The sequence below is a fragment of the Hemiscyllium ocellatum genome, chromosome 1, assembly GCF_020745735.1.
Source record: "Hemiscyllium ocellatum isolate sHemOce1 chromosome 1, sHemOce1.pat.X.cur, whole genome shotgun sequence".
In the NCBI taxonomy this organism is placed as follows: Eukaryota; Metazoa; Chordata; class Chondrichthyes; order Orectolobiformes; family Hemiscylliidae; genus Hemiscyllium; species Hemiscyllium ocellatum.
In genome coordinates this window covers 62,333,306-62,344,931 of record NC_083401.1, presented here as the reverse complement: position 1 = coordinate 62,344,931, position 11,626 = coordinate 62,333,306, and the positions used below count along the sequence as shown (strand labels likewise).

General features: G+C 40.8%; 1 protein-coding gene across 4 annotated transcripts; it reads right to left on the bottom strand.

Annotated features, from left to right (window-relative positions):
• Positions 1-2,468: 2,468 nt before the first annotated feature.
• LOC132818674 (adenosine 5'-monophosphoramidase HINT2-like) lies at positions 2,469-11,354 on the bottom strand. 4 transcript variants are annotated; one of them, XM_060829702.1, is made up of 5 exons: positions 11,103-11,346; positions 9,090-9,245; positions 7,818-7,922; positions 6,081-6,153; positions 2,469-2,671 (listed from the first exon to the last, which is right to left on the bottom strand). In XM_060829702.1, the coding sequence occupies exons 1-5, from the start codon at positions 11,211-11,213 to the stop codon at positions 2,580-2,582; spliced, it is 537 nt and encodes a 178-aa protein (XP_060685685.1). In that variant the 5' UTR covers positions 11,214-11,346; the 3' UTR covers positions 2,469-2,579. The 4 variants fall into 4 exon arrangements, with proteins under 4 accessions (XP_060685685.1, XP_060685701.1, XP_060685704.1 ...); XM_060829718.1 differs by lacking the exon at positions 11,103-11,346 and adding an exon at positions 10,856-10,971; XM_060829721.1 differs by lacking the exon at positions 11,103-11,346 and adding an exon at positions 10,713-10,847.
• Between the last annotated feature and the right edge of the window lie 272 nt (positions 11,355-11,626).

The window sequence follows — 11,626 nt, the reverse complement described above, 5'->3', positions numbered from 1 at the left end:
CATGTTCATAGTCAATTTACTTGTACTGTGCTATTTAAAGGATCATTTATTGGTTTATGTGTTTCATTTTAACCATGTTTCTCAGTGTGTTATTGGTCAATGGATTTTTCTCATCAGTTGTATATGTGACTGCATGCAGATTCATTAATTACCAATGTACTTGCAGCTATTTCTTGTTGCTTAGGAATGTGTTTGTATGTAATTCTTGCCTGATTTTGAATGGTTTGGCTTGTTTCCCTGCTACTTCAAAACCTGCATCCACTGGATGTGAGGCTGCAACAACTGTCACCAGCAACAGAATTCAATGATGGTATCTCTGGCTGCCAGAGGTAGCCAAGGCAGCACAGTTAGAACATCTGTCACTTCTTGGCCATCTGTCCATTTCATCAAGGTTCCATTGTGCTCTGAGATAACCTTCTTCACTGTCCACTACACCACTTACTTTGGTGTCATCTGCAAACTTACTAACCATACCTCATTTATTCAAATTCAAATCATTTAAATGTTTAAAATCTATCCCTTTTAGTAAAATAACACAACACACACAATGTTAGTGCCACACAATACAATGAAATATGAAAAGGGAACTTTACCTCCATAAGAACTCTGCTGTGGTCACTCCTACTGAATGCCCTATTGACAGTGCAGAATAACGAGAAAGAAGTCAACTGAGTTTTTCTCTCTTATTTGTTCCTTCACCACCTGCAACAAATACAATCTAGCAGGTTTTGGGACAAAATCAGCTTTGTCAGTAGTTATGCTGCCAAGACACTCTTGATGATGGATGTTGAAGCCTTTGCACAGAATATATACTGTGCCCTTGACACTCTTAGCTTCCTGCAAGGAGCCTTCAACTTGAAGGTGTACTGATTCATAAATTCATTAACTGAAGGAGGTAATCAATCAATGGGGGAGGTGGTGGTGATTTCTTAGCAGTAGATCCTGGGTTGCAAATAAATTGCAAAAGTGACCTTATGCTTAAAAAGGTTGGAGACCATTGCTTTAGTATATTATTGTTCATTTTTTTTCATGTTTTATTCTTCGTACTAAAAGTAGTCTTACAGATTTTCATAATGTGTTCAGCAAGAGCTCCATGATTAAAAAAAAATTCGAAGTTAGTGGTTATCAATCCAGCTTTCAATCAAGGATCTGACTTGACCAGTATTAATACCAGTTGGGATTGTAACAAAGTTTGAGCTTGTCAGAAATCCATGATTTTGAGGTCCTTATGAGCAAACAAGTGAATGTACTAGCATAGGTAAAGGAGTTGCAATGAAGTACATCACATGGGTTGGAATCTTTAAATTGCTTTGACTATTGTGAAGACTTTTCTCAGTGGAATATTTGAAATTATTGGTGGATTATTTGAAACATTTAACTAAAGCTCAGTTGAGAGAATTAGTGGATAGACAAAAGATAGAAATAAAATCAGTGTCTCATTAGAATGATACAATAAAATGACTATCCAGAACTTTGAAGTATAAGCAGAGAAGCAAGATGCACTGCAGAAATTCACCAGCAATTCCCTTAGATAGAACTTTCCAAACCCATGATCATTACATCTAGAAAGGCAGGTGATACACGAGAACACCATCAGCCTCAAGATCCCCTCCAAGCTACCACCATCCTGATTTGGAAATATTATGCCTTTCTATCACTGTCACTGGGTCAATATGTTGTAACTTCCACTTGAATATCATATGATTGTACAGGTAGACAACTCTTTATCCAAAATGTCAAAATTCAATAAGCTCCAAAGTCCAAATGTCTTTTTTGTGAAGTTTTCTTTCCGCATTAACAAGTTTGTTTGGTGTGCAAACAGTTCATCCAAGTCGACACCCACTTGTTGCGTGTCACTCAGAGGTGACGTGGGAGGGGGCGTGACCCAGCACCGGCAGGTCTCAATTCTGTCTCAAGGCCCCGTTTTACTCAGTGAGTCTGCTCCTCCAGTAAGATTTTTAAGAATTTCACTATCAAACTCTCACTTATTCTGAAATTCGAAAATTTCTGAATTCCGGCAACCAGCTGGTCCCGAGAATTTTGGATAAAAGGACTGTGCCCCTGAACCCGCATCAAACGGATGCAGTGGTTCAAGAAAACAGCTCAAAACCACCTGTTAAACTGTCTTTTCATTTGGGATGAGCAACACAGGCTGGCCCAGAATGGGGTCAGAGTTCTCTTCTACCTTTCTATGATCTGCTGGATCGACAGTGGGAAAGAGAGGAAGATAGGGTTGTATGTGCAACCCTCCCATCTCATATTAAAGGGCAGTCACCCAAAATATTGAAGCAGAGCAAGCTGGCAAAGTGGAAACTGGCTTGATCTTGATGCTCACACGACAGCCCACAGAGTATAACCCAGCCCACACTTACAACACTGACGTTACACATACTGAGGAATCACAACCTTAGTTTTCAAATGTTATAGTCCAGAATTCAATAATGACAAAGCAGGATACAATTTCAGCATTTGTAGAAAAATTGGTTATTTATTTCCAAGTAAGTGTTTCAAAATAAATGTTTCAATAGAATGAAACACAAATTCAGGACTCAATGATAGACAGTCTATCCCGTATGCTTCTAACCAGGTGGCCACCTCATCTGACGTCCTCCAATCACGTGGATGTGTAGGTGGTAAACAGACTGCGCTCCATGCTTCCCGTCGTTAATCACTAATAAACAACAAGAAGAATTTGCTTTAAGAAAAGGTGGTATTGGGAAGGTATGGCCAGAACACATGCTTCAGGCATCCGTCATTGTGGTAAATGCCCTCAATTAAAACTGCCCCATATGAGAATCTTGCCTTTCAGTGGCGGATGTTCATTAATGAGCCTTTGACACCCATGAACCCTGGAACTTTAGAATGAAATGAGATTCACGTCTCTCCTGAAAGCCTCGTAGAAAACTCTGCTGGCATTGTTATGGACTACACTACACCACTCAAAACATTCCTGAGCAGGCAGCCCAGACTGTAACTTTGCAATTTGTTTTGGTAAGTGTACAGTGAAAATTACTCAGAGTAAGTTAAAACAGACAATTTATTTACAAAATTACAAAATGAAACACAGACAGAATATACAATACCCACAGAACTCAGTCTACGCAAACTAGATTTAATTACACTGTTCCGAAAATACATGCAACAGTTCCAGTAAACAAACCCCTTAAAGAGCAAAAATGAGACAAAGGCTTACAGGTCCAAGTTAGAAGGGCAGAAGGAGAGAGAGTTTCCAAACAGCTGCACTGAATCAACTAACAAGAATTTAGTTTCCAGGACTGACCACTGTCCTTTCATTATACAGGTTACTTCTAAAACATGAAAGCTGTGGCCTAAAGTCTCATCTGCTGAGGTATAAACAAAAAGGCCTCCCAATACCCTTTTCATCTCTGTACCAATCCAGCCGCTTCAGAGCCCGGACTGTTTTACGGCCCCTCTGAGAAAGAAAATCAAGGACACAGTATTCTTGAGAAAAGGAACACCTTTTAGAAAAAAGAACTAGCTTTGTAACAGCATTGTAAGGAAAGGGGAGATATTCGTTATTGTCCATCACTTGGATGCAAATCAAGGTATCTGGCATCAGTGGGGAGGGGAGGGGAGGGGAGGGTTGGCTGAAAAGCACATGCCTCCCATTGAGCCACACTTATTGATTGTGGTGTATGATTTGAATATACAGGAGAGGAACTAGGCCATTCAATTTTTCAGGTCTGCTCCGCCATTTGATCGTGGCTGATATGTCTCTCAACCCCATTCTCCTGCCTTTTCCCCATAACCTTTGATCTCCTTACCAATCAAGAACCTCTCTGTCTTAAATACGCCTCAATGACTTGGCCTCTGCATCAGTCTGTGGCAATGAGTTGCTCAGATTCACCACCCTCTGGTTGAAGATATTCCTCCTTGTCTCAATTCTAAAGGATTGTCCCTTCATTTTAAGTTGTGCTTTGGGTCCTTGTCTCCACATCCACCATATCCAGGCCTCTTAGTATTTTGGAAGTTTCAATCAGGGCCACCCCTCACCCTTCTAAACGCTCGAGTACAGACTCAGAGTTCTCAATTGCTCCTGATATGACAAGCCCTTCATCCTGGAATCATTCTTGGGGACCTCTTCTAGACTCCCTCCACTGTCTGTACATCCCTGCTTGATACGGGGCCCAAAACTGCTCACAATATTCTAAATGTGGTCTGACTAGAACTTTATACAGCCTCAGCAGTACATCTCTGCTCTTGTAATCTAGCCCTCTTAAAATGAACGCTATTTTTTCATTTGCCTTCCAAAATGCCAAATGAAGCTGCATGTTAACTTTAAAGAAAAACCTGAAGGAGAAGTCCCAAGTCCCTTTGTTCTTCAGATTCCTAAATGGCCTTGCCCCATTTAGAAAACAGTTTCCACCTCTATCCTTCCAATCAAAGTACATAACGTGACACTTTTCCATAATGTATTCTATCTGTCACTTCTTTGCCCACTCTCCTAGTCTTTCCAAGTCCTTTGCAGCCTCCCTGCACTACCTATCCCTCCAGCTATCTTTGTGTCATCTGCAAACTTAGCAACAATGTTCTAGATTCCTTCATCCAGATCGTTAATGTATAATCGGAGCAGTTGTGGTCCCAACAAAGACTCCTGTGAAACTCCACCGGTCACTGGCTGTCATCTGCAAAAGGCCCCTTTATCTTCACTCTTTTCCCTCTACCAGTCAGCCAGATCACTATTCATGTTAGTACTTTACTCCTAACACCATGCGCTCTTATTTAGATTTATTTCATGTCTGTGAAGCTAAGTCATTTGTGTTAGTTGTACTTTGTTTCTTCAGTAACATTTTGTGAACCAAAAGGAGTTTCCCTCCAATACTTTGAGGAAATGACTTGTGCTGGAATCTACATTTATAGATTAAATCAGCCCTTTGTTACCCATTCACTATTGTCCATGTATAAGAGAAGCCAGTATAACGTGCTGATCAACAACAATGGATCAGATATCAACAATGGGACACTGCATTGTAACCTAATCCTATCGTCATGATTTGGAGATGCCGGTGTTGGACTGGGGTGTACAAAGTTAAAAATCACACAACACCAGGTTATAGTCCAACAGGTTTAATTGGAAGCACACTAGCTTTCGGAGCGACGCTCCTTCATCCGGTGATTGTGGAGGGCTCGATCGTAACACAGAATTTACAGCAAAAATTTACAGTGTGATGTAACTGAAATTATACATTGAAAAATTGATTGTCTGTTGAGCCTTTCATCTGTTAGAATAGAGCTGATGTTGAGATTGTTATCTCACTTTTTAGATTTGGAGTGTGTGGGGAATTTGTTTTCAGCCCAGTTGGCCAGATGGAAGACCCACCTTATATTAATTAAAGGGCGGCCACTCAAAATATTAAAGCAGAGTGAGCTAGCAAGGAGGAAACTGTCTTGGTGTTGAAGCTTACGTGAGAGCCCCTAGAGTATAACCCAACCCCCACTTACAACAGTGATGTTATTCATACTGAGGAATCACAAACTTAATTTTCTAATTTTATAATCTAAAACGCTAATGACAGAATAGGATACAATTTCTGAATTTATAGAAAAATTAGTTATTTATTTCCTAGAAAGTAAATGTTTTAATAGAATGAATCACAAAATAAACACTCAATGACAGAGAGCCGAGAGAGAGAGAGACAGAGACCTGTACAAAGTGCAATGTTCATGAAAGCTGGTAACGCATTAATGAAAACAAATTCAACAAGTTCTTTTGAGTGTTACAAATCTTACAGTTTAAACAAATCACTAATTACCAAAATGTACCCTTTATTACTCGCCTGTACCAGCTGTCATTGATCTACATCTTTTTGTGGGTGGGTGGGTGTGTGTGTGTGTATGCCTGTAGGTGCAGTTTCCATTTAAAATAGTATATCTTGCTTTCTGGACAGATTATCCTACCAGCAAAAATGAACAATAGATAAAATTATGTACCTGTCCCTATCTTGTGGCCAAAATGGAATTCAGTAAAACTATTAAGTTTACTACATCAGATATTTGAAAAATATTATATCCTCCATTCCTTGAAGAAACATTTTGATTTATTCATAAAGTAGACTTACCCATTCTGTACCCTTCTGCGAGCCCTTCTTTCTTTGCAAGGTTTTTAGCCACTATCAGTAGATGCCCCAGCAGCTGTTTGCACAACAAGGATAACCAATTTTATATCATAGGAAAAACATCGCCCACTGGTTAAATTCATACAGATTTTAACATTTGATAACAGACAAAGTCTTTTCTCTGGGGTGGGAGAATCCAGAACTAGAGGGGATAGGTTTAGAGCAAGAAGGGAAAGATATAAAAAAAAGAGACCTAAGGGACAACGTTTTCACGCAGAGGGTGGTACGTGTGTGGAATGAGCTGCCAGAGGATGTGGTGGAGGCTGGTACTATTGAAATATTTAGAAGGCATCTGGATGGGTATATGAATAGGAAGGGTTTGGAGGGATATGGGCCGGGTGCTGGCAGGTGGGACTAGATTGGGTTGGGATATCTGGTCGACACGGACGAGTTGGACTGAAGGGTCTGCTTCTGTGCTGTACATCTCTATTATTATAAAATAACTAATTTATTTCACTGCTACAGTCTATCCTTTCTGCTGTAAGCAAACCTACACAAACTTCTAACAATACTCTTTACTTTGAACAATATACAATGCTTTGAGGAACGTAAGAACTAGGAGGAGTAGGCAATTCACCCTCTTGAACCTGCTCCCACTCTTAAATACGACCAAGGCTGATATAATTTTGGCCTCAAGTCCACTCTTCGGCCAGCTCCCTATAATCTTTCAACACATTAAGCTGTCAAAACTTTTCAAAAGTCCTTTGCTACCAAGCAAAACTTGACATTGAGCCACATAGGAGATGTAGGAATGGATCACCTAAAGCTTGGTCAAAGATGTGTCCTGAAGGTAAAAAGTGAGGGCGAGACGGAAAAGTTTAATATGGACATTTCACAGCCTAGCACCTAGGCAACTGAAAGCACAGCTGCTGATGGCAAACTGACAAATATTTGAGATGTCCAGGAGGAATCCGGATATTCTAAAAGTTATTAGGGCTTCAAAAGGCTGCAGTGAAAGGGAGGCTCAAAAGGTTTGGGGTAGGACAGAGGATGGGTTTGGAGCACAGGCAATGGAAGGTTTCAAGATAATTATGTGAAATTTAATGCAAAGAGGTTGCAACAGTGAAAGCCAAGGCAGGTTACTGAGCATAAGGTTGATAAATAGGACTTAATGTGAACTGAGACTCAATTTTAATGTTTAATGGCAGTAGATACTTGAAAACAATCACAAGATTTCTGTGCTTATGTAAACCATTCCTTTTGGCTAGTCACAAAGTACAGCTGAAACAACATTTACAATTAATTACATTGTTGGCAACAGTTCTCACTTTCTGCCTTCTGAAATGTGCTACAATAGCTTCAGATAGACATAAGAAGCCTTCCATTACCGTGCCCAATTCTTCATGTGTAATCCTCAGTTGAGTGTCTGCAGGCCTATCACAATCTGTTCAACTGCAGTATACATTGTAAGTACAAATCTAAGCTTGGTGGATGTCTCTCAATATTCAACCTTGCAGTTGTCCTCACTGGGATCATGAAGGTATCTGAATTTGATGGGTAATTCTGGAAATAGAAACCCTAGCCAATTATTCCTACACAGGCTCACTTTAAGGCCAAGTGTACCAGCTCTTTTAGAGATAAGCTAGTGCAGCATAGATCAGGGATCAAACTGAAATGTTTCCACTTATCAACAAACCGTAACAGTATTATATTTCACATATGTTAACCATCTTTCCCTACCTCTTTGTCATCATCTGCTACCTCACTGATTCGTGGGATAGGGATTTTGGGTATCACAAGGAAATGAACTGGAGCCTGAGGATTTACATCTCTGAAAGACAGGCACTGTAGAGAAGAACAAAGTCAATAAACAGTAGCATAAAAAAAATCAACATCAAGAAAAATAAAGGGGCGATTTAAAGTCAAGTTTCTCTTCCCCACCTTTTGGTCCTAAGGGGGAAGAAAGCTTAAGCAGTTGTTTTCTTAGAATCAAACTATTGTGATCATATAACACAGTGAAATAATTTATCACAATGGAACAAGGAGTACAGTAGCCACAGTAATAACTCTAGGTGAAAGCAAAACACTGCAAATGCTACTGATCTGAAATACAATCTGTAAATGCTAGCAATACTCAGCTGGCGAGGTAGTAGTTGTGCACAGAAACATAGCTACTGTTCCATGACAATGATCTGCCAATCCTGCTGATGTGCTTCTAGGGTGGCACAGTGGCTCAGTGGTTAGCACTGCTATCTCACAGCGCCAATGACCTGGGTTCGATTTCCCACCTCAGACCACTGTCTGTGTGGAGTTTGCACATTTCCAGCATTAGACATGACCTATGCTGTGTCAGGAGCACAGAAATGGATGGTTCACAGTAGGTCCAAGCTCTGACCCAACTGAGGATTCATATTTTTTTGCCATCAGTAATTTATTAAAAGGAGCTAATCCCAAGCAGCAACCACTTCACAGAGACTGTTGTGTTTCCTAAATCTTGCCCTGCTCCATTAGTTGCTGCTTCCGTCTCATTAAAGTTGCTGGTCCTGACCAAGCATTACCCACATTGCAAAGGCAGTCCTCCACAGAGGGCAGACTGCTTGGAATTCTCACTGCTGTAATCTCAAATTAGACTGGGTTCTTCGAAGTGAATTGCTAACTGACTGCCTCCAGGAAGATTATATCGACTGTTGAGAAATCCGATTCGAGACCCCAACAAAGATGATCCTGATAGCAGGATCAGCACACTATTAGCAACATTCAGCCAGTTAATTTTCATTTTGTTTTCACAGATGTTGTCAGGCTTGTGGAGCATTTCCAGCATTCTCTAATTACCTATGACATTTAATTCACAAATTTGTCTACATAGAAAGGACTCAAAAGGACACTGGGACATCCTGAAAATTTCACAAGACATCTTCCTTTGTATTATAAAACATCCATAATTTGTGGAAAGAAGTCCACTTCAGGAGGCTTTTATTACAAGTGAAATGGCATTCAGTAGAGTAAATATACCTGATCATCTTCATATATAATGTCAGCTGGAAGTGACTTATCAATAATTTTTGAGAATAATGAAGGTGGCTGGTTTCCGTATTTCTTATTTGCATAGTCAGCCAATGTTGCTTTGGGAACATCCATGCCATTGATTTGAAATAAACAGCAGTCTTTCTAAAATTGAAAGAGAAGTCAGAGTTTAGTATGTAAACATTGCTGCAATCACTGTGTGTAATCGTTGCCGACAGCTTCCCCACAATATTGTAATGAAGCTTCACTGAAGCTTCATTCCATGTTTAACATTTGCAGTTTTCATGGGTGCTATTATTATTTCATTCTTGTTCTTCAGAACCTGGGTGTTGCTTAACAGGGAGTCAATGAAGGTCAGCGAGCACAGGAGTGGTGGATGGGTGAATGGGTCTTGATGGGAGTTAGGACATAGCAGCAGAGGTTTGAAAGCCCTCAAGTTATACAGGATAAGAGTGGGGAAGGCCAGCCAAGAATATGTTGGAATAGTCAAGACAATGGGAAGAAAGTCTCAAAGGAGAGTAATGGGTAGGGAATAAACACTGACCCAGTCAGTGACACCCTGATCCCATGAATGAATGGAAAAAAAAAGTAGTTGAGGATATTATCAGCACCTCAGCTGAAGCAATGATTGAACTGGATCATGTAATAAGTCAAGGGATGTGCAGGTTAAGTTATTATATTTTACATTCGGATTAAACCTCAGCACAACATCGTAGGCGAAAGGGCCTGTTCAGTGTGCTGTACTTTTCTATGCGTTGAATACACACTCTTAATAACAAGTGATTGGAAGGTCATCTTGAGGTCTGATACGAAACTAAGGTTATTTATAAATTGGATCAGCCTTGAACAGTTACCAAGGAGGAGCAGATTCAGTAGCTGGGACAAAACTTTCAGTTACAGGAACAAGTGCTGAAGAAACCTATGTGGGAGGTTAGAAATGTAGTTTCTGCAGGTGGGGGTGGTGGGGTGTTGCGGGGGTGGGACATTATACAAACGGTCACGGAATTCTTGTAGCATGTAGCATACTTAAAGCTATGACTTTAATGAATAGAGGGTCTTTTAAAGAAAATAGTTTTAAGCTAGGAAATAACAGTGTTGTAGTTGACCACAAAAAGAAGCAGCAGGGACATTTCACAATAAAGCTTATAGTATGATAAGAGAAACTGGATAAAAGAACAAGCTGCAACAAACAAGGAACAAAGAATACAGACATACATGGACAGCAGGATGGCCAGATAAGAAAATAACTTAGAGAGAAAACACAAGTGAGGTAATCGGCTTATGATAGGATAGGAAAAGGGAGGCGTGATTCCGCAACTTGTAAATGAATAAGATTGCCTAAATACTCTCTGTTTTCGCGAGCATTTCTGCTTGATTGCAGAAGCATCCAGTACTTGCAAGGCTATAATAATTTTTTCTTGTTTCCAAGGCTTTGTCTCAGGCTGATTTATGAGTGAGTTCTGTTTCTCACACCTAGAACTTGCGAGCAGCAGCATCTAGCATCAAGTCACTGCCCTAAAACCACAATTTTCCAGCTTCTTTCAATTCTGAAGCAGCCATACTGGACTCAAAATGTGAACTGTATTTCTCTCCCCTCAAATGCTGCCCAACCTGTTAACTTTATGCTTTGTTTTAGTTTCTTTGCAAGTTCTGTTTCCAACGTCAATCCAGTCACCGTCTACCCTTTGAAGGTTTAATTTCGACTTGAACATCAAAAATGAAACCACCCCGACTGACACTGATTTTCTGCTCACAAATAACAATCAGCAGATTCCTATCCACCGGGAATGAACACTGTCCAGCAATGAGCTCTGCTTCCCCTCGGCTTCAGGACATTAAAAGCTCAGCTGCTGTCCATTGCACCCCTGGAGAAGTCGGAAACTCTGCATTCTCATTGGTCCCCGCACTGTGATGGACAGCTCGGTGTGACAGGTGATTGGTCGGAGGAGCTATCAATCAAAGCCGCCCCTTTTTTGTGAACACGAGGCCTTTCTTCCGTACCTGCTTCCAGCCGCCGCCGAGTCCTCTCTCCAGCAGCGCCCGCCTCACACACACAAAATCCGGCTCTGAGAAGCGTCTGGGCAGCCTCAATGCAAACAGTCTGCTCATCATCTCTTACACAGGTTAAAGCTCAGGCTCCCTGCACTCAGATGCGCTCCTCTAAATAACAACAATATATTCTGTATTACAGCCTCTGGTTGGTTAGCCCTAACCATGTGGTTTGAAACAGTAAGTGAGCTGTAGCAGGCACTCCGATTTTATGACCAGGGAGATGAAGTAGATCGGAACAAAACCGATTTTAAAGTGCCCCTGCCCCTCAATAATATAGCACAAATATGCCTGGGCACGGATGGCCATTAACCTTCTGAAAAACACTTTAGTTTGGCTGAAACACATTGGTCTACTCCTGACCTGAGTGTTACAGACTGGCACATTCTAAAGTTCAGGACTACATGCTGGCGGATGCACTGTAGCTTAGCCAACAGCTGCAGAGGTAATTGTAGCGAAAAGTCGCTAGCTATTCC